This window comes from Populus nigra, chromosome 19 (assembly GCF_951802175.1).
Source record: "Populus nigra chromosome 19, ddPopNigr1.1, whole genome shotgun sequence".
Taxonomy (NCBI): Eukaryota; Viridiplantae; Streptophyta; class Magnoliopsida; order Malpighiales; family Salicaceae; genus Populus; species Populus nigra.
This window is the reverse complement of record NC_084870.1, coordinates 11,553,097-11,570,407: the sequence shown is the minus strand read 5'-3', so window position 1 is coordinate 11,570,407 and position 17,311 is coordinate 11,553,097. Positions and strand designations below refer to the sequence as shown.

The following is a 17,311-nucleotide window of genomic DNA, read 5'->3' as shown; positions in this document are numbered from 1 at the left end:
AAGTTATAATAGCCATAATCTTTGCGAAAGCTGCAGAGAACTATTATTGCTAGTATGCAAGGCAAGATTAAATAATAATAATAATAATAATAATGGATTGTGAGTCTGAAATGACGAGAGGATCTTGGAAATTTGCAGTTCCTCTAACAGCAGCAGCAGCAGCAACAAACATAGTCACTGACAAACCAGTGAAAACAAAACAAATTAAATTCGAAACTTCATTGGATATGATTAGAGTTATGTACAAGGTTAAATAAATTGAAACTTAATTTTCCTCAGTTTCTTGAAAAGAAAGATTAATTTCCCTCTTTCTTTGTTTTCCTCGGTTTAAAGCTGTTAATGGAAAAGGTCAAGTTTTCTCGAATATTAATAGCTGATGGAGTCGCTAAACTATGAACAGGTAACTCAATTGAAGAGCATTTAACAGTCTGGGAAACCAAACGAAAATTTTTATATTTTAGGTTTTAAAAGAAAGGGTATATATCAATTACCAAATTCAGCAGCCTTTTGAAAATAGCATGTTCGATATTACTGTTAAGCAGAAAGCACCATGTCAAATGAGAGAAGGCTATAAGAGGAGAAACGCAAAAGGAAGGAGTCTTGAAATCAGGTGCCGTTTGACAAAAGAAAATAACAAATGTGATATAGCAATGACGAAACTAAATCACATGGACAGTACGCGGTGATGTATGGGAACTACAGCACGACTAGGAATCTTTTGGTGGACCTTTCTTTGCAGCTTCTGCTGCTGCTTTCTCCGCTTCGATCTCAGCAACAATTGCATCGATCTCAGCTTCTTCTAGCTGCCGCAGCCCTTGGTCTTTTGTCATCACAGCAATTTCTATGTTCTTCCCCCCACTCTCAACAACCTGATTCCAAGGAGGAACGCATAACAAAAGTAAATATAGGTAAGAAACAGGCAAGTATAATGATTTCTCAGTGACTGTTGAAAAATTGTAGACAAACTTAAAAAATGAAAAACTAACAGAAGTTACATGTGGAATGGCACAGTTTTAAGTTGCTAGCATACTCCGTTTAATTTCCACATAGAGGCACATTGAGTAGTGTTTCAACTACTGATGTTTGAGCTAAGAAACTCGTTAACAACAAGAGAAGGAACACACCAAGATAGCTTATCCATTGATGAGAAAGGGTTTCAGCTAAAGGAGAATGACAGGTTTCTCAGTTTCATGACCCTTTTTTGTTCCTTTTACTCTTTTCTTTTCCATGATGGTTATCAATGAATGCCAATCAATTGGAGCGATGCATGATCATATGCAAAACAGGTTAAATTTCAAGCAAAGAAACATGGAAGGGCTTCTGTATTAGTTGGTAAGACCAGTACCTTGACAGCAAAGCATTGAGATAACTTAGATTTTTGAATGAATTACAGCAATCTGGAGAATACCAAATATTGAATGTCCTTATATGGTCATTATTCATGTTAGCAACATTTCCAAATACCCAAAGATATTTTTTGTGTAATGGAAGTAACACATACAATCCATACATGCATGGCTCCTCAAAAGATCAAGAAGTTAGCAAAATAAATACAAACAAGTTTACAGAAAAACAAATTGCGTTTCACTGTGAGGGAGATAAAGGAGAGCCTTCAGCAGCATAGACTTTTAAGCTCTCAAAACAAAATTGACAATGGGGCAAGAGGTAAATGCAATGGCTTACAATGCATATATTTCATCAAACAAGCATACATGTCAGTGTCAAACATGTAAGAACAGCAATTCACGCATAGAGGTTGAACCAAAACCACAATATTATAAGCTGCACACCTGTTGGCTGTATAGAAAAGGCTTGTTAGCAATCTTTTCTACTAGACTTGGTTATACACCAACTATATTTGCATTGATGTTAGGACCAATTCAATTAGCATGATAGCAATCTTATGAAGTGGCAGAAGTAAATAACTTACAGTTGAATCAAATGATTATTAAACATTAATGCCAGCTATTATGTGCTCTGAAAAGAACTACTCCCTAAGCACCAGTTAATGCAGCTTCAAAACACAAGTTCAATGCCAAGGAAGACCATGCATGCTCAGGCAATTTGTAACATATACATTCAAATGTAAACCTGGATAAAAGGAAGTAACTTACTTCAAGTAAAGCACGGATTGCTAACTTCACAGTTTCTTGCCCAGAAGTTTCCTTAAAGTTTTTCTCCAAAAACTCCCGCATTGAGTTTGAGTTTCTCCCGGTAGCATTGGCTTTCCATGCTGAAAATGCTCCTGAAGGATCTGTTTGGTAAAGAGCTGGGACACCCAAGTGTGGGTCAAAACCAACAATCAAGGTCGAAAGACCAAATGGCCTCACACCACCACTCTGTGTATACTTCTGTTGCAAACCAGCAATGTAACGTGTTATATATTCAACAGTTACAGGATCCTCAACAGTGAGTCTATAGCTTTGACACTCAATCCGTGCCTTGTTAATCAAGACACGTGCATCAGCCTTCAATCCAGCACATACTAGTGCTACATGATCATCCAGAGATACAATCTTCTTCACTGATCTGCAAACATAACCAGCAAAAACATTACATAACATTTACACAAATAATCAAATTGAACACAAAACAAGACACTAGATATCATTACAAAGACAATACAAATGAGTCCAAAATCACACAGACCCCTAATTAACAACAGCAAGAACAACAATCTTCACATCATAAATAAGCTCTACACACCAATATAAACCAAAATACGACAGGACTATTCAAAATCAGACCAAATTCCACAGCGCTGCTACAGAAAATAAAAGATTTGAAGTAAAAAGACTTACTCATGTTAATTAACTAAAAATCGACAGTTATTTCAAAAAAATTATAATACCAAATTCAAATTCATCAACGGCGAAGCAAAATAACTTCTTTTGAAAATCCTCATCCAATACATATATGAACTAATCAGGTAATTATCAGTTCAAACACCACAAAAACAAGCCAAATCACAGTAGATACAAGTAAGCAACGCCAATTAAAATCCAGTCACATTCAACAATCACAATTAAACCAGAAATCAATTACTAACCAAGCCCCAATTAAACCCTAAACCTCAACTCCCCCCCCCCACAAAAAAAAAAAAAATCTCGCCTTCTCACCACGAACGTAAAATACGAACAAAATCAAGAAGAACCCAGAATTTAAAAATAAACAAAAGAGTAAAATTACCTAGAATCTTGAAGTTTAGCAGTGGATTTCTTTTCAACACCAAGAACGACAATATCAGTACCACGAACACCAACCGCCGCATTTCCTTTACGGACAGCTTCAAGAGCGTATTCCACTTGAAATAAATGCCCATCCGGTGAAAACACTGTGATTGCACGATCGTATCGAGCCATGGCTACGCTTCAGTTTTCTCTTGTTTTTGCTTTGCTCTCTTTCAGTGTGGGTTTTGCTTTGCCTTGCTTTTTTTCAGTGTGAGATCTGCGGGGTGTTTTTTAACAGAGGAAGCTAAAATTCGCACAAGTGAACATTAACGATCGCTTAAAACGATGTTGTTTTAGCAACTTTATTCTATTTTAGGGCTTCACGCCCAATTGTTTTTTTATGTTTATGGGCCATTATTTATTGCTGGGTCCAAATCGTTGCACTATGTTGGGCTTTATTGTTTTATTGATGTATTTAAACAACTTTAAATCAGATTAATTATTCGTGAAAATGGGGTTTATTGATAGTTGTTAACTTGTTATGATGAATTTTGCTCTTTTATATAATTAGGGGAATAATAGATTGAGATATTTATCCTTTAAGTTGGTGAATAAGTATACCAAATTATTTAATATATTTTTTAATTTTTCATGGATTTTGTTGGAGATTCGGATATATTTTTGTTTAAAATGGATTTTATATTTGAAACCAATTGAAGGAAATAGATGTTCATAAATAAAATTCAAAACTTGGCACAATTTAATTGAAAATGTTGAAAATTTCGGCTATTTATTTTTTTTTTTAAATCGAAATACTTTTTCTAAAAAACTCTTTAACACTTCGTATTTTCTCTATTTTTTAAACAATTTTTATCCTTTGCTGCAAAATTAATAAGCTCTAGATCTCTCTAAGTCAATTAGAAGGTATCATGCTTATAAATTTTGGATCAGCTTTGCGACTAACAAGAGACCTGATTAACTTAAGATTTAAATTAATTCGAATTAAAAAAATATAAAAAAATTAACATGATTTGATCTAATTAAAATAATTTTTTTATTTTTTAAAATTTATTTTTAACATTAAAATAATATAAAAAATAATAATTTAAAATAAAAAAAAAACCCTTTAATTTTTTTTTAAAAAAACACTTTTAAAACATCAAAATAAAAACACTCCTTTTTTTATTTTATTTTTTTAAATCCTGAAATCCCTAGTTCTTTTCAATTCGCTTATGGTTTGTGCAAATCCCTAACTTTTCTTTTCCTGATCCAACGTCAGTCTACCTCTGCCGAGCTTGTTAATTGTGTCCATGTCTTTACTGCCTCCTCGAAGATGCTTGATGGGAAGGAGAACGATAGGGCGGGTGTAAATCTAAAAAATATCTTTGAAACACCAAAAGCTTGAGCTCAGATGGGAACTGGGAGCGGGAGGTGTAGATAGTGGGAAGAGGGTCAGCAAGCACTGGCGGGGCAAACTCCAATCAAAGCATATAGAGACCCTATAAGATGGCTCCACGGAGATGTCTAGTCGTCGACACAAAAGAAGACTCCACTTTCCAGACGAACTAAACTCATCATCAATGGCTCGACTCAAATGCCTCCATCGGTCCTTGAAGGGAAATAAAGTAGCAAAAAGATCAGGATCTTGCCCTTTATTGGGAAATTGAGAATGGTGTTGCCACTTTAATCAAAGTGTGAAACCCTAACTGCCATCCACTAAGAGGAAAGAAACAAAATAAACTCTTCTTTTAGATGGTTTCGTGCTTCACATTTTGCCCGCTGCAACGTACATGAAGGTTCTTCCAAATGATAATATATAAATGATATTATTTGGGTAGTTAATTGTAATCATTGGAGATGGTATCTGTTAAACTATGCCATTGATTTTTTATTTAAATGCTTTGCATCTTATCTTTTATCTGTTTATTTATTTATTTATTTATTTATAACAAGGATTATTATCATATATATATATAATAGTGATTTCTTTTTCAAATGATTTTTTTACTGTTAAATACATTAAAATAATATTTTTTTATTTTTAATATCCATACATCAAAACAATTAAAAAATAATTAAGTAAAAAAACATGGTTTCAAACATTTTTCCAAATAAGCCTGAAAAAAACTCTCATCGCAGCTGCATGAAAAATAAAACTTAAGATATCAATGATGCTAATGGAATAGATTTGTTATCTTTTTTAAAAAATTACGATTGAAATCCAAAACCTTGCAATCAGTCCTTTTTCTTATCATCAAATCCAGCGTTTTAAAAGCAATATATCCTTATGTTGCTGTCGGACATAAATTAGGTTCCCTCCTCAGTATATGAATTTCAGACAATTATACTTGGAAAAAACGATTGGTCTATTTCTTACACTTACTATTTACAATCACATGAGAATGTCAAAAGAAGAAGGTAACAGATGTATCGCCTTAGAAATAATCCAAGAATTAGATCCAGAACTCAAACGTTAAATCATAAATCCTTAAGAAGCTAATGAACATGCTGGTGATCATCCTGACAGTAGAAGCTATTGAAGTACTGGTGTTTACTTGCATTCTGCTGATGTCAGGAGCAATTGTGAGATAGAGAGACCAATATGCACTTTAACCCAACTCTTTTATTTTTTCAATTGGTAATTATAGCAATTGTATACTTATCAGCATCCAGGCCATAGCAGCTTGACTCATCTAGTTGTTTTAATATCGTTTCAGTGCTTTGTTCATCTATTTAGACGCATTTCAAATTTTTCCCTCTATCTAGTAACGCAAGAATATTAACTGTATCGGATATATATATAAGAAGTAAAATAGTTCCATGGATGAGGATTGAAATGATTTTATACTATTCTTTAAGATATTATTTTAAGTGAAATTCTATATACTTAAAACTTGAATAGGGTGATGGTAGTTGATAAACATATTTTTAATAGGCTTTAAAAACTCTTATGACCCTCCTATCTTGGGTATGCTTACAAAAATAAACATGTCTCAAGTGGGGGTTTGTCAATGGTAGCTAGATTCGTACGTGATTGGGCTTGACAGTGTGCCAAGTCTAACACTAAGATAATATGGATCTGGCATATATACGAGATCCAAGATGCTTGGACTTGACAGTCCGTCAAATCCAAGATGACGAATGACCAACCTTTCTTGAATCTAATTTTGAGGAAGAACTTAGTCTCTATAGGTTTAGTGATATTTAACGTATTAAACTCTAATCTTTATATACTTATATTCCCAAGAATATGGTTCGGTAACATATCGCTTCTTCCAAAGCGTGCATCGCTCGTTCCGCCTGCAACAATCTAATTAGTTCTCTGGGTGAAAAAACATTAGACAATCTAACTTCTGAAACCATGACCTTTGATATTATTTTGTGTGCAATAATTTCTATATGCCTATTATGGATTTGTACCCCCGGGATCGATAAACTTTTTGGATCTTATTAACCAAGAAAATACGACTTTGCATTATAGTTAGCTCAGCACCAATCAAGAATCTCCAAGGAATTCTAACAATTCTTATTATACACTAGTTCCAATTCTCCACCTTTTTTTCTAGGTTTATTGATATTGAATCAATTGAGCGCACTTCTAACACCTGTTCCACTTTTGGAAGACCCTGCGTTATGTCACTAAATCTCGATTTTTCATATATAAATGTAACTAATGTATCTTTTCATAAAGGATTTCCCCAATAATGACCATGAACAGTTGCTTCTGGAGTGGCCAAATAGGGCTTAGCCAATCTTGGTATTACAGAGTTGGCGTGAACAATTAGAACTTGACCTAATTTTAGGTGTGATTCCTTTTTTGTCATACATATATTTTCACAAATAAATTGTCTCAGATTAATTATTGTGAATGTTTCTTCACAATAATTATGATGATAATTCTGTTTCACACACACACACACACACACACATATATATATATATATATATATATATATATATATATATATATATATCTTCTTATTTGGGACCCTATTCTCTATTTTATTCACCTCTTTTGACTTCTATTGAATTGAGAAATAAGTTTGATTGTTCATTTTCTTTATATAATATAGATAAGACATCTTTTGAATAATTCAAATCGAAGCAATTGGAGGTCTGACTCGGGCCTATATGACATGACCAATCAATAGAAATACTCCAACACTCCACTTTTATCATATATTCCATACATCACACTAGATAGATATCATATTCATGGAATACGATTCACTTGCAAGATGCCTTGGTGGTGAAATGATAAACATGCAAGACTCAAAATCTCGTGCTAAAGAGTGTGGAGGTTTGAGTCCTCTTCAAGGCATAATATTGAGAATGCTCATTGAATGAGCAATTCAATAAGAGATGAATGACTGACCTCTTTTGAATCTAATTTTAAAGAAGAACTCAATCTCTATAGGCTTAGTTATATTTAACATTTTAAACTCTAATCTTTATACATTTATTTGGATATATAAAAGTCCTTCAAGAATTCACCATATTCTCATCTAACATTAATATAGATGTAAGGGATGTTTATCCCTCATTAAATGCTATTAGAGTAATTTCACTGCAGATTCTTCTTCTTATAAAAAGACTCATGGGCTATAAATACACAATAAGACCTTTAGAACAAAGGTTCACGATCTTCATTCTTTATTGTATATATATTTTCAGATCATTTCTCTCTAGAATATTCATGTATTTTTTTTTTCTAAAAATATACTTATTTAAGTATCGAAGAGTCCACACCTCCACCAAAAAAGATATTTTGCAGGTACTAGCCACGAGCAGTTTTGGCCTATCAAGAACCAAGTATAAACTATCAACTATCTTGGCTAAGAAAAATAAAGAAGATTGTCAAGTTCAATTGATTCAAGAATGATTTTATATTACCTTCTAACAATAAGTTGTAAGTTTTTTTCTTCTTTGTGGTGCATGATGCATCAGGATATCGAACCACCTGCCAGCAATCACTAGAGCATAATCTAGCAGATGGAAACAACTCTATTAAAACTGCTTTGCCACCTTGCCAATGCTTGAATTGGAGTGAATATGCTTAGCTTTTTATTGATGCTTAGAGATATTTTCTTAATGTTTAAGGTCTTGTTCTGCCTTCTCATGATGTCATACATAACTCACAGTATGCTTGGAGACAGCAGAGGTGGTATTTGGTAAGGACCCAGAAGGCCAGGACTCAAGATTCAGCAAGTGTGCACGCTGTGATTATCACAAAAGTTACAAGGGCAGAAGCTATGTGAAACTAGGAATCACTAATAGTGCATTTATAGTACTGTTTCCATTTTGATTCAAATTTGATAGGACATTTTTGGAACATGCACTTAGAAGGCGAGCGTGTTACATGATTCTGCACGACGCGTGTGGCACCACTTTTGATCCCAGTATATAAAGCCTAACTCTCTCCGTATTTTGCACCATCAATCACCCTCCATCTAGCTCTCTCTGCCTTATTTTCCTACCATATCATTTTTTGAAACACCTTTCTCTATTTGCAACAATCCTTCTAATCCCTTTCTTTCTTTCTCCGTTTCTGTTTTTTAGAACCATGTTGCCTAGGAGTCGAACTATGCCTAGCAGAATCCACCATGGAGTGGTATGTTGTGATCAAAATGAGATGTACACTTTAATTCTTCTTTAGAAATACTAATATCTTGCCTTCCTTATACTTCATATGTGTGTCCATCAATGTTTCAGGCAGATGAAAGGCATGATATCAGGCACTACTTAGAGTTGGAAGTCCAGCCTAAAGTTAGTGAGAGTGAAGCTATCAACCCTCAATCCAATTACTCAAAGTGCTTTGATGATGATGGTCGCTTGAAAAGAACAGGTAAACATTGTCTTGAATATCAAACTATTGTTTGTGAATTTGGATGGTTTTCTTACTCTTTGGGCACTTAGTTAATTTCGTTTAGTAAGGGTTAAAAATTTGATGGTGCAGGAAATTTCTGGACTTCATCTTCCCATATAATCACTGCTGTTATAGGGTCAGGAGTCCTATCATTGGCTTGGGCCATAGCGCAGCTCGGTTGGGTTGCAGGACCAGCTGTTATGGTCCTATTTGCATTTGTAAATCTCTACACTTCGAATCTACTAGCACAGTGCTACAGGTCTGGCGACCCTGTCACGGGACAGAGAAATTACACCTACATGGATGCTGTCAAATCTTACTTGGGTAAGAATATACTCCCCATCATTTTCAGCTGGCTAAATTGTCATTATAATCATGAGCATGATGGTGAAAATATCTCTGTGTCGGCTGCAGGAGGACGGAAGGTGATGTTATGTGGATTGATTCAATACTTGAATTTGTTTGGTGTTGCTATTGGTTATACGATTGCAGCATCAGTCAGCATGATGTGAGTTTCATATTGTTTTCTACTTGTAATGAACGTTAAATCACGTAAACAATAACCGTTGATATTTGAAATATTTTTCTGTTGATTTTAGGGCAATAAAGAGATCGAACTGTTTCCATAGCAGTGGAGGAAAAGATCCATGTCATATGTCAAGCAATGGGTTTATGATAACATTTGGAATCATAGAGATCTTATTTTCTCAGATACCAGACTTCGATCAAGTTTGGTGGCTTTCTATAGTGGCTGCTATAATGTCTTTCACATATTCTACAGTTGGTTTGGGTCTTGGTATAGGCAAAGTTGCAGGTATACAAAAATAATTACATCATTGTGATTCTGATTATCTCATTATTCATTATTTACAGAAACAGATCAAATCTAGAAATTACTTCAGCAGCAAAGATATTAAATGGAAAGACTTAGTACAAGCATAGGAATTTGAGTCGTGTGTATAATGAAGTTCAAAGAACACCTCTGCACTCTCATTTGCAGGAAATGGAACCTTCAAAGGAAGCCTGACTGGTATCAGTATAGGGACGGAAACACATGCTGGACCAGTTACTTCTACACAGAAACTATGGAGAAGTTTGCAAGCTCTTGGAGCCATTGCCTTTGCTTACTCGTTCTCCATTATCCTCATCGAAATTCAGGTAATACTTTGACTACATTTTAAGGAACAGTCATTGAGGGTAAATTTAGTAGTCCAACAATTGATACCTGTGCTTGCCTTTTCATTTGCAGGATACAATAAGATCTCCACCTGCAGAATACAAAACCATGAAGAAAGCAACTTTATTTAGCATCATTATAACTACAATTTTCTACTTACTCTGTGGATGCATGGGCTATGCAGCTTTTGGTGATTTGGCCCCTGGAAATCTTTTGACTGGCTTTGGATTCTACAACCCCTACTGGCTATTAGACATCGCTAATGTTGCAATCGTTGTTCATCTTGTTGGTGCCTATCAGGTCTGGTATTTCAAGCAATGATAACCTTACAAGTTCTGAATTAATAACAAGATTCGAGTTTCATGTTGATTTTTCCATGGTGTTCTTGCAGGTCTATTGCCAGCCATTGTTTGCATTTGTAGAAAAATGGAGTGCTCGGAAGTGGCCTAAGAGCGATTTTGTGACAGCAGAATATGAGGTACCCATCCCCTTTTATGGTGTGTACCAGCTGAACTTCTTCCGGCTAGTATGGAGAACAATATTTGTTATGCTGACAACTTTAATAGCCATGCTCATGCCCTTCTTCAATGATGTTGTTGGACTCCTCGGTGCCATGGGATTCTGGCCATTGACAGTTTTCTTTCCCATTGAGATGTACATTTCTCAGAAGAAGATTGGGCGATGGACAAGCCAGTGGATAGGGCTCCAGATTCTCAGTATGACTTGCCTCATGATCACCATAGCCGCAGCTGTTGGGTCTGTTGCCGGGGTTGTCTTGGATCTCAAAACTTACAAGCCATTTAAAACTAGTTACTGAGAGAGCTATGGATCGGTAGTACCCATTTCAAGAAGGGAATTCGTCAAGTAGTGTCAATCAGTATATTAATTGAAGAACTTAAGAGTCCTGCATGGATTGAAATGTATCCTTCTCAATCTCCAAAAAATTCAAGACAGATTTCCTTTTGTCAGCCACCAATACCCATCTTATTCCGTGCAAGTGCTATCTCAGGTGCTTAACTGCAGATTCAAGGAACTCTTGTTTGATCAAAATAAGTTTTAAGCTTCCCTTGTTCAACTTAATGCTATCCTCGAAAGATGTACTAGCTCAAGCAATTAGACTATCGTACAACATTAAATATGTATGAGAAAACCATTGCTAAGATTCAGGTAAAAGAAACGAAGAAGCACAAACTCGATTCCTTGAATCATCCATTAGGTAAGTGAACAAAATCAAACATACAACTACAGATTTGCATTCCCTGACAAACTACCAAAGAACCCCTAGCCTTAAAAAATTCTACAGGCCAAAAGAAGCCTCATGGTATTTCCTAACCCTTTCCATAAACAGACTAAAAAAATAAAATAAAATAAAACCTAGCAAGACCAGTTGACTTTAGTCTTTTACTTCTTGTTTTTACCAGCCTTCATTTTAGCCGCATTTGCCTTTGCAGTTTCTTTTACAAGAGTTGTTGCTTTGAAGAAACTCTTCGGATTAAGAGCCCTTCTTATCTTAAACACAACCCAAGCAGTGCCAATAGCATGTCCTGCAGCATCAAGCCCTTCGTGTGTTACCTTTGCAGCATCTTCTCCATATCTGTAAAGGAAATATCCAATCATAACATCAAATGCGTACTCATGTAGAAGCACAGAAAGTACACTATTCGATTCAGACTATATCTCATCTAAAATCTACTCCAGCTCTGTCCAGCCAAAGCACATTCACGAACTGTACTGTTCTAACACTATGTCAATGCAAGATGCAAAGTGGCAAACGATTAAGGTAAGATTCTGTATATGCCACTGGCGGCCAGATACCTAGATGAGTGGAAAAGGACCTGTCTCTAAAGCAACTAGAAACCTTATAGAAACATAAAGATTCCATTACAGAGGAACAGAATCACCGCAAATTTTAATTCCAACTTGCCAGCAACGGTATAATTATTTGAATGAAAGCAATGGAAGGGACGATAAAGTTGATCGTGATAAGGATGATTCAAGTGGAGCGTCAATTTAAGAGTTAGATTAAGATATACCTGTGTGAGACAAGTCCAGTTGTGACATGTGATGAGGTTGACAGGACATTCTTTCCAGCAACTTCAATAGCATCACACACCTTGACTGCACAAGCACACCAAAGACACGGGGAGGAAACAGTATTGTGAGTTAGATTTCAGTTCAGCAACCACACAAATTGAGAAAAAATAAACCAAACAATTGGGAATGAATCACTTACTAAATCCATCCAAGGAAGCAAGAATAACTTCACCAGGCAATAGGCTAAAGAATTTCTTGCCCGCTTTAGAGTTCACAATTGGACTTGTAACAGATCCAGAGACTTTGACAACCCCCGAAAGAATCCCAACAGCCACTTTCTCTGACATTTTTGTCAAATTCTTTACCCTGCAAATATCCCAAGATAAAATCATATTTCAGTTCATACTGCTCGATATTGAGTCACCCAAATCAAAGAGAGGAGACAAGCATATTAAAAATTATTTTTGCACCTTTAAAATGCAGAGATGAACACAAGTATGCATGGCAAAGCAACTCCAAAATTCAAAGCACATGCTTCTTTTGTTTTAACCATACCACTTCCACGAACAAAAAATAATGAGAACAGCCTATCCTAATAATCAATTTTCTTAAATAAATAGCAAAACTAGATGGCTAAATGTGCAAAAAATAGAATTGAAACCTTTAAAATCAGAAATTAAATCAATAATCAACGTTGAAAAACAAACCTTTTGATCCTCCTCAAAGTCCCTGGACTAATATCTGAATCCTTACTCTTACGAATCCTTTTCTTGAAGAACCCATCGCCCCACTTCAACCTATCCACTGTCACATCTCCACACCACAAAATCCCCCTAATCAGCTGCCCTGACCCGGCCGCAATCGTCCTAGCAATACCCGAGCTATAATCCTCCACATTAGGAGCCAACACTGTCCAATACGCAGCAGAACTCTTCTCCATCAATTCTTTATTCTTCTCTAACTCATCCGGCGATATCTCCTTCGCTACATTCCAATCAATTACCTTCGACTTCCCTCCACTCTTCTTCACTTCTTGCACCGAAAACAAACTATAACATTCCAATATCTTATCGAACTCCTTCAACAAGCCCTTTTGGCCTTTCGAAGCAAAAGATACCCCATAATTCAACAACTCAACCTCTCCCTTATTTAACTCACCCCCATCCGATTCATTTTCAGGCACACGAAGTGTAAAGAAGTAATGTGATTCATCAAGCTTAACTGCTGCCTCATCTCTAGCTAAAGGCCACCGAATATCATCATCTACACAAGCAAAAACAGCAACAGTGGTTTCACCCTGTTTAAGACTCACAATAAAGAAGTCACCACAAGCCAATTCTACACTACGATCTTTCTCAATTAAATGAACGATTGATCCTGGGATTTTGATCAAGATTTCTTCATGGGCTTCGGAGTTTGAACCCAGTGGTGAACCCGCCTTGTTCTTGTTGTTGTGTGCGACGTCTTTCATGTCAATATTAGGATACAAAGAGGACGAAGTAGAAGTAGACATGGCTTCTGGGTTTGAGAGAATGACTTGCGGGTAGAGAGAATTGCGCTTTAGAGATACATTCTGTAAGAAAGCTTTTTCGGAGGAGACAGGGAGTGAGGGATGTCAGGATGGTGGGGGGATTTTAAAGGCTTCTGTGATCTTAAGATCGAAGGAATTAGAAGCCGTGTCGATTGGGAGCTTTGAGGAGCAAAACAAAACAAAACAAACAGCCACGTGGCTTACTTAGGAGCTGGCCGTGTCGATTGGGAGCTTTGAGGAACAAAACAGCCACGTGGCTTACTTAGGAGCTGGCCGTGGGAAACCGTATCTTGTCAGCTGTCAGATTTTTTTTAAGATGACGGCCTGATTGCTGGACAGGTGCTCTGTATCTTAAGGGATTTGTATCAATTTAAGCATCTTTGTGTGATTAATTAAGCTACACGTAGGGGTAAGTAAATTATAGATAAGTTCATATTTTGTAAACTGTACCTTTCATTTTCAGGGCTGGTTCATGGATAGAGATATTTATTTTGAGTTTGGGTATAAGATAATATAAAATTTAATCCATAAATATTCATTGTTTCTGTAATATTTGTGTAAAAGAAACCCAGTCGTGGTTGTATTTAAATTTTAAAGGATGTTTGGTAATGCAATGTATAATGTTTTTTTAAAATATATTTTAATTGAAAAGATATTAAAAAAAAATTTTATTTTTAATATTAACATATTAAAAATACTAAAAATATATCAATTTAATATTTTTTCTAAAAAAAAACTGGAAAGCAAAAACTAATATAGTCTCAATCAGATATTTAGTGGACTCGAAAATATCTCTTATTATTGTTGAATAAAAAAAATCTAACTTATCTCTCAACATTTCTACTTTATTCCTGCCTTTCCATCTACTACGATCATGCTAAATGCTAATATATATATATATATATATATATATATATAAATATATATATATATATAAGAAATTCACGTAAAACTCGAACAGGGAAGATCTTATCTTTTTATACAGAAATTAACTGAGAAATATTCTCAAAATCAAAATCGAAAAAAAAGAATTTTTGAATTTCAAGGCCTTCTCACAAAAACTCCCTCCAATTTTGGGGCATAAATTTGGTTCAGCCTGTTCTATCGCGCAACAAGAAAGAGTTGGTCTGGGCTCTGTCAATAGCTACTGGGCTATGCTAGCCTAAAAAACCCATGGAATCCATCCAATGCCTTCCATAAGCCCATAAAGAAAAGTCTGGATTTTGGCTCAAGACCAGAGTATTTATTACTGGAGTAACAGCAAAAAAAAAAATAAAGTGTTGTATAAAAATATATCAAAATAATTTTTATATTTTTTAAAAATTATTTTTAAAATTAATATATTAAAATGATTAAAAAAAATTAATAAAAAAAATAAAATTTGAGGAAACACGTTTCAACCACGTTCCTAAAAGTCTATATGGAAGTGTAGTTGCGATTACTTTTCAAAGTGTTTTTCATTCATAAACACATTAAAATAATATTTTTTTTATTTTTAAAAAATTATTTTTAATATTAGCATATCAAAACAATCTAAATATATCAAAAATATATTAATTTAAAATAAAATTTAAATTTTTTTAAAATTACTTTTAAAAAACAATAACAAAGCTATAAAGTATAAACACCACAGCCTTACAGTTGAGGGTAAGTGCTCTTAGAAATTACATGGCACACAAGCAAATTCAGAGAGGATTTGTTATTTTGCATCTCAATACCTTCTCTAATTCATGCGAACGTCAATGTTCTTCTGATCAGTCGCTTCTGGTCATGTAGAATTTCATGGGGAACTGTTTGATTATCAAAGAAAGACAATTTCGTGTTCTCTTGCAATTCCTGGGTATGCGACAAATGGGTTTCGCCAAAATTCCATGAGTTCATTTTACCAAATGTGAAAAAAGGGTCTGGTTACCAATTCTATCTTTAGCTGGAGTGCTTGTTAGCACTGAAGGCTTTTATGACTCGGTGCGTACAAAGTGTGTCCATGAATTGAAGAGTCCAGGATTGGTTTCTTGGAATGCTATTATAAATGGCTACAGGATCAATGGCCATGGAGAGTTTTTTCTCTCTTCCTTGAGATGTGGAATTGTGGGGAAGATCCTGATAGCGCATCGTAATCGTGCATTTTGAGTGCTTGTAATCATGCAGGGTTGGTTTAAGGATGTTATGGTGATATTTAGCCAGATAATGAAGGATATAAAACAATTCCAAGCCAAGATCCTTGTGAGTGTGTCGTTGACATGCTAATGAGATCAGGCTATTTATCTGATACAGGTGAATTTAATTAATCGAAAAAAATTAGAGGAGAAGGGTCCAAATATCTGTACCTCCTGCTTGTCAATAAGCTACAGTAAACTGATTTTTAACTTCACTCGGAAAAAACAAACCAATCCGCTGGCCTGGTCGATCCATGAACTGCTGAGAATTTGAGATTGAGCACGCAGAGGAAGGGTTTCACTTCCTAAATGTGATTCCACATGACTTTAGTTGACAGTCATTTGGTATTTTGTGAAGAATATTTTGGAAGGCTGTCTGTATATATGACTCGGAATTGGATAGCTCTGCAAATGGTCACAGTAAATTTGGATTGACAGGAATGCCTCCAGGTTGTCCGGGGATGGATGTATATTCCATGAAATGAGTCATGGCTGATCTGTCTACATTCAAATAACTCCTTGCACAGACTTATTAGATTCTGCGATTGCCCCCTATTTTCTTGCATTTGCATTGGTAACTAATGCCATTGAGCATTAAATATGGACTGATGATTTGAATGCCTCCAGATTATCCCTGGATTGATGGAATATTTAATAGAACAAATTGTTTCATGTCCATATTCCCGTTTCAAATTACTCCTTGCACAGACGCGGGTGTTGCAAAGTCCACATCTCAGCCCTTTAATTGGATTGGTAACTAGGATCCCACCTTGTCATCCTCCACATTTTCTGGTGTTCGAAGATTTAACATCCTATTTCATTGAGAGAATATTAAGTTGCTTCATTTCCTAAATTGACCTGTCTTGTGCATATGCGTACATGTGTAGTAAATGATGCAAAATGCCATTGAGGTTAGTGGATTTAACCTTTGTATTGTATTTGACATCACTGTTTGAGAGAGAAAACCCTTTCATTTGATCTCCCGTTCAATAATGAAAACTATGTCTTATTTTCAGAAGTTTATGTTCTTGCTGTTCTTCTTTGTTTTTTCCCCTTGTCACGAAAACAACTGTGTTCATAATGAACTGAAAGCTTCTTTAGCTTTTATCTTATCCTTCATGAATGGACTTAGCACAGAAAGCATTCGGTCATGGGTGATGCATGAAATATATATCAAGGCACTGTGAGTTGCTGAATATTCATTCTCAGATAATAAAACAAAAATCGTATCAATCAAATAATCCTATTAATTTGTTTATGCCACATGTAATCTGAGCTATAGGATCCCGGCCCACCAAACCCTCACATCCCGAAGAGTCAATTATTTTTTAGGCAGCTGAGATGATTCTATGGGATTGTTACAAACCACAAAGACGT

General features: G+C 35.3%; 3 protein-coding genes and 1 long non-coding RNA gene across 4 annotated transcripts; 1 reads left to right on the top strand and 3 right to left on the bottom strand.

The window, feature by feature from the left end:
- Nucleotides 1-505: 505 nt before the first annotated feature.
- Nucleotides 506-3,492, bottom strand: LOC133680554 (proteasome subunit alpha type-7). The gene is made up of 3 exons (XM_062103566.1): nt 3,190-3,492; nt 2,115-2,529; nt 506-869 (listed from the first exon to the last, which is right to left on the bottom strand). The coding sequence occupies exons 1-3, from the start codon at nt 3,360-3,362 to the stop codon at nt 708-710; spliced, it is 750 nt and encodes a 249-aa protein (XP_061959550.1). The 5' UTR covers nt 3,363-3,492; the 3' UTR covers nt 506-707.
- Nucleotides 3,493-8,593: 5,101 nt separating this feature from the next.
- LOC133680543 (amino acid permease 3-like) lies at nt 8,594-11,288 on the top strand. Its single transcript, XM_062103551.1, has 8 exons — nt 8,594-8,781; nt 8,883-9,015; nt 9,127-9,360; nt 9,451-9,544; nt 9,636-9,850; nt 10,037-10,194; nt 10,286-10,513; nt 10,605-11,288. Exons 1-8 carry the CDS (start codon nt 8,734-8,736, stop codon nt 11,028-11,030), a joined length of 1,536 nt encoding a protein of 511 aa, XP_061959535.1. The 5' UTR covers nt 8,594-8,733; the 3' UTR covers nt 11,031-11,288.
- Nucleotides 9,836-10,512, bottom strand: LOC133680545 (uncharacterized). The gene is made up of 2 exons (XR_009836339.1): nt 10,374-10,512; nt 9,836-10,304 (listed from the first exon to the last, which is right to left on the bottom strand). It is a non-coding gene; the product is annotated as an uncharacterized LOC133680545 (long non-coding RNA).
- A 108-nt stretch (nt 11,289-11,396) lies between the features above and the next one.
- LOC133680544 (protein EARLY-RESPONSIVE TO DEHYDRATION 7, chloroplastic-like) lies at nt 11,397-13,897 on the bottom strand. Its single transcript, XM_062103552.1, has 4 exons — nt 12,955-13,897; nt 12,447-12,613; nt 12,247-12,331; nt 11,397-11,807 (listed from the first exon to the last, which is right to left on the bottom strand). The coding sequence occupies exons 1-4, from the start codon at nt 13,758-13,760 to the stop codon at nt 11,615-11,617; spliced, it is 1,251 nt and encodes a 416-aa protein (XP_061959536.1). The 5' UTR covers nt 13,761-13,897; the 3' UTR covers nt 11,397-11,614.
- Nucleotides 13,898-17,311: the final 3,414 nt, after the last annotated feature.

Coding starts and splice junctions, on each gene's coding strand:
- LOC133680554 (XM_062103566.1), bottom strand. CDS start 3,362: ATGGCTCGATACGATCGTGCAATCACAGTGTTTTCACCGGATGGGCAT. Junction 2,530..3,189: donor GCTAAACTTCAAGATTCTAG/GTAATTTTACTC, acceptor TTATGTTTGCAG/ATCAGTGAAGAAGATTGTAT. Junction 870..2,114: donor CAATCCGTGCTTTACTTGAA/GTAAGTTACTTC, acceptor CCTTGGAATCAG/GTTGTTGAGAGTGGGGGGAA.
- LOC133680543 (XM_062103551.1), top strand. CDS start 8,734: ATGTTGCCTAGGAGTCGAACTATGCCTAGCAGAATCCACCATGGAGTG. Junction 9,361..9,450: donor TGCTGTCAAATCTTACTTGG/GTAAGAATATAC, acceptor TGTCGGCTGCAG/GAGGACGGAAGGTGATGTTA. Junction 10,195..10,285: donor TTATCCTCATCGAAATTCAG/GTAATACTTTGA, acceptor TTTCATTTGCAG/GATACAATAAGATCTCCACC.
- LOC133680544 (XM_062103552.1), bottom strand. CDS start 13,760: ATGTCTACTTCTACTTCGTCCTCTTTGTATCCTAATATTGACATGAAA. Junction 12,614..12,954: donor ACTTTGAGGAGGATCAAAAG/GTTTGTTTTTCA, acceptor GGATATTTGCAG/GGTAAAGAATTTGACAAAAA. Junction 11,808..12,246: donor ACTGGACTTGTCTCACACAG/GTATATCTTAAT, acceptor TTTCCTTTACAG/ATATGGAGAAGATGCTGCAA.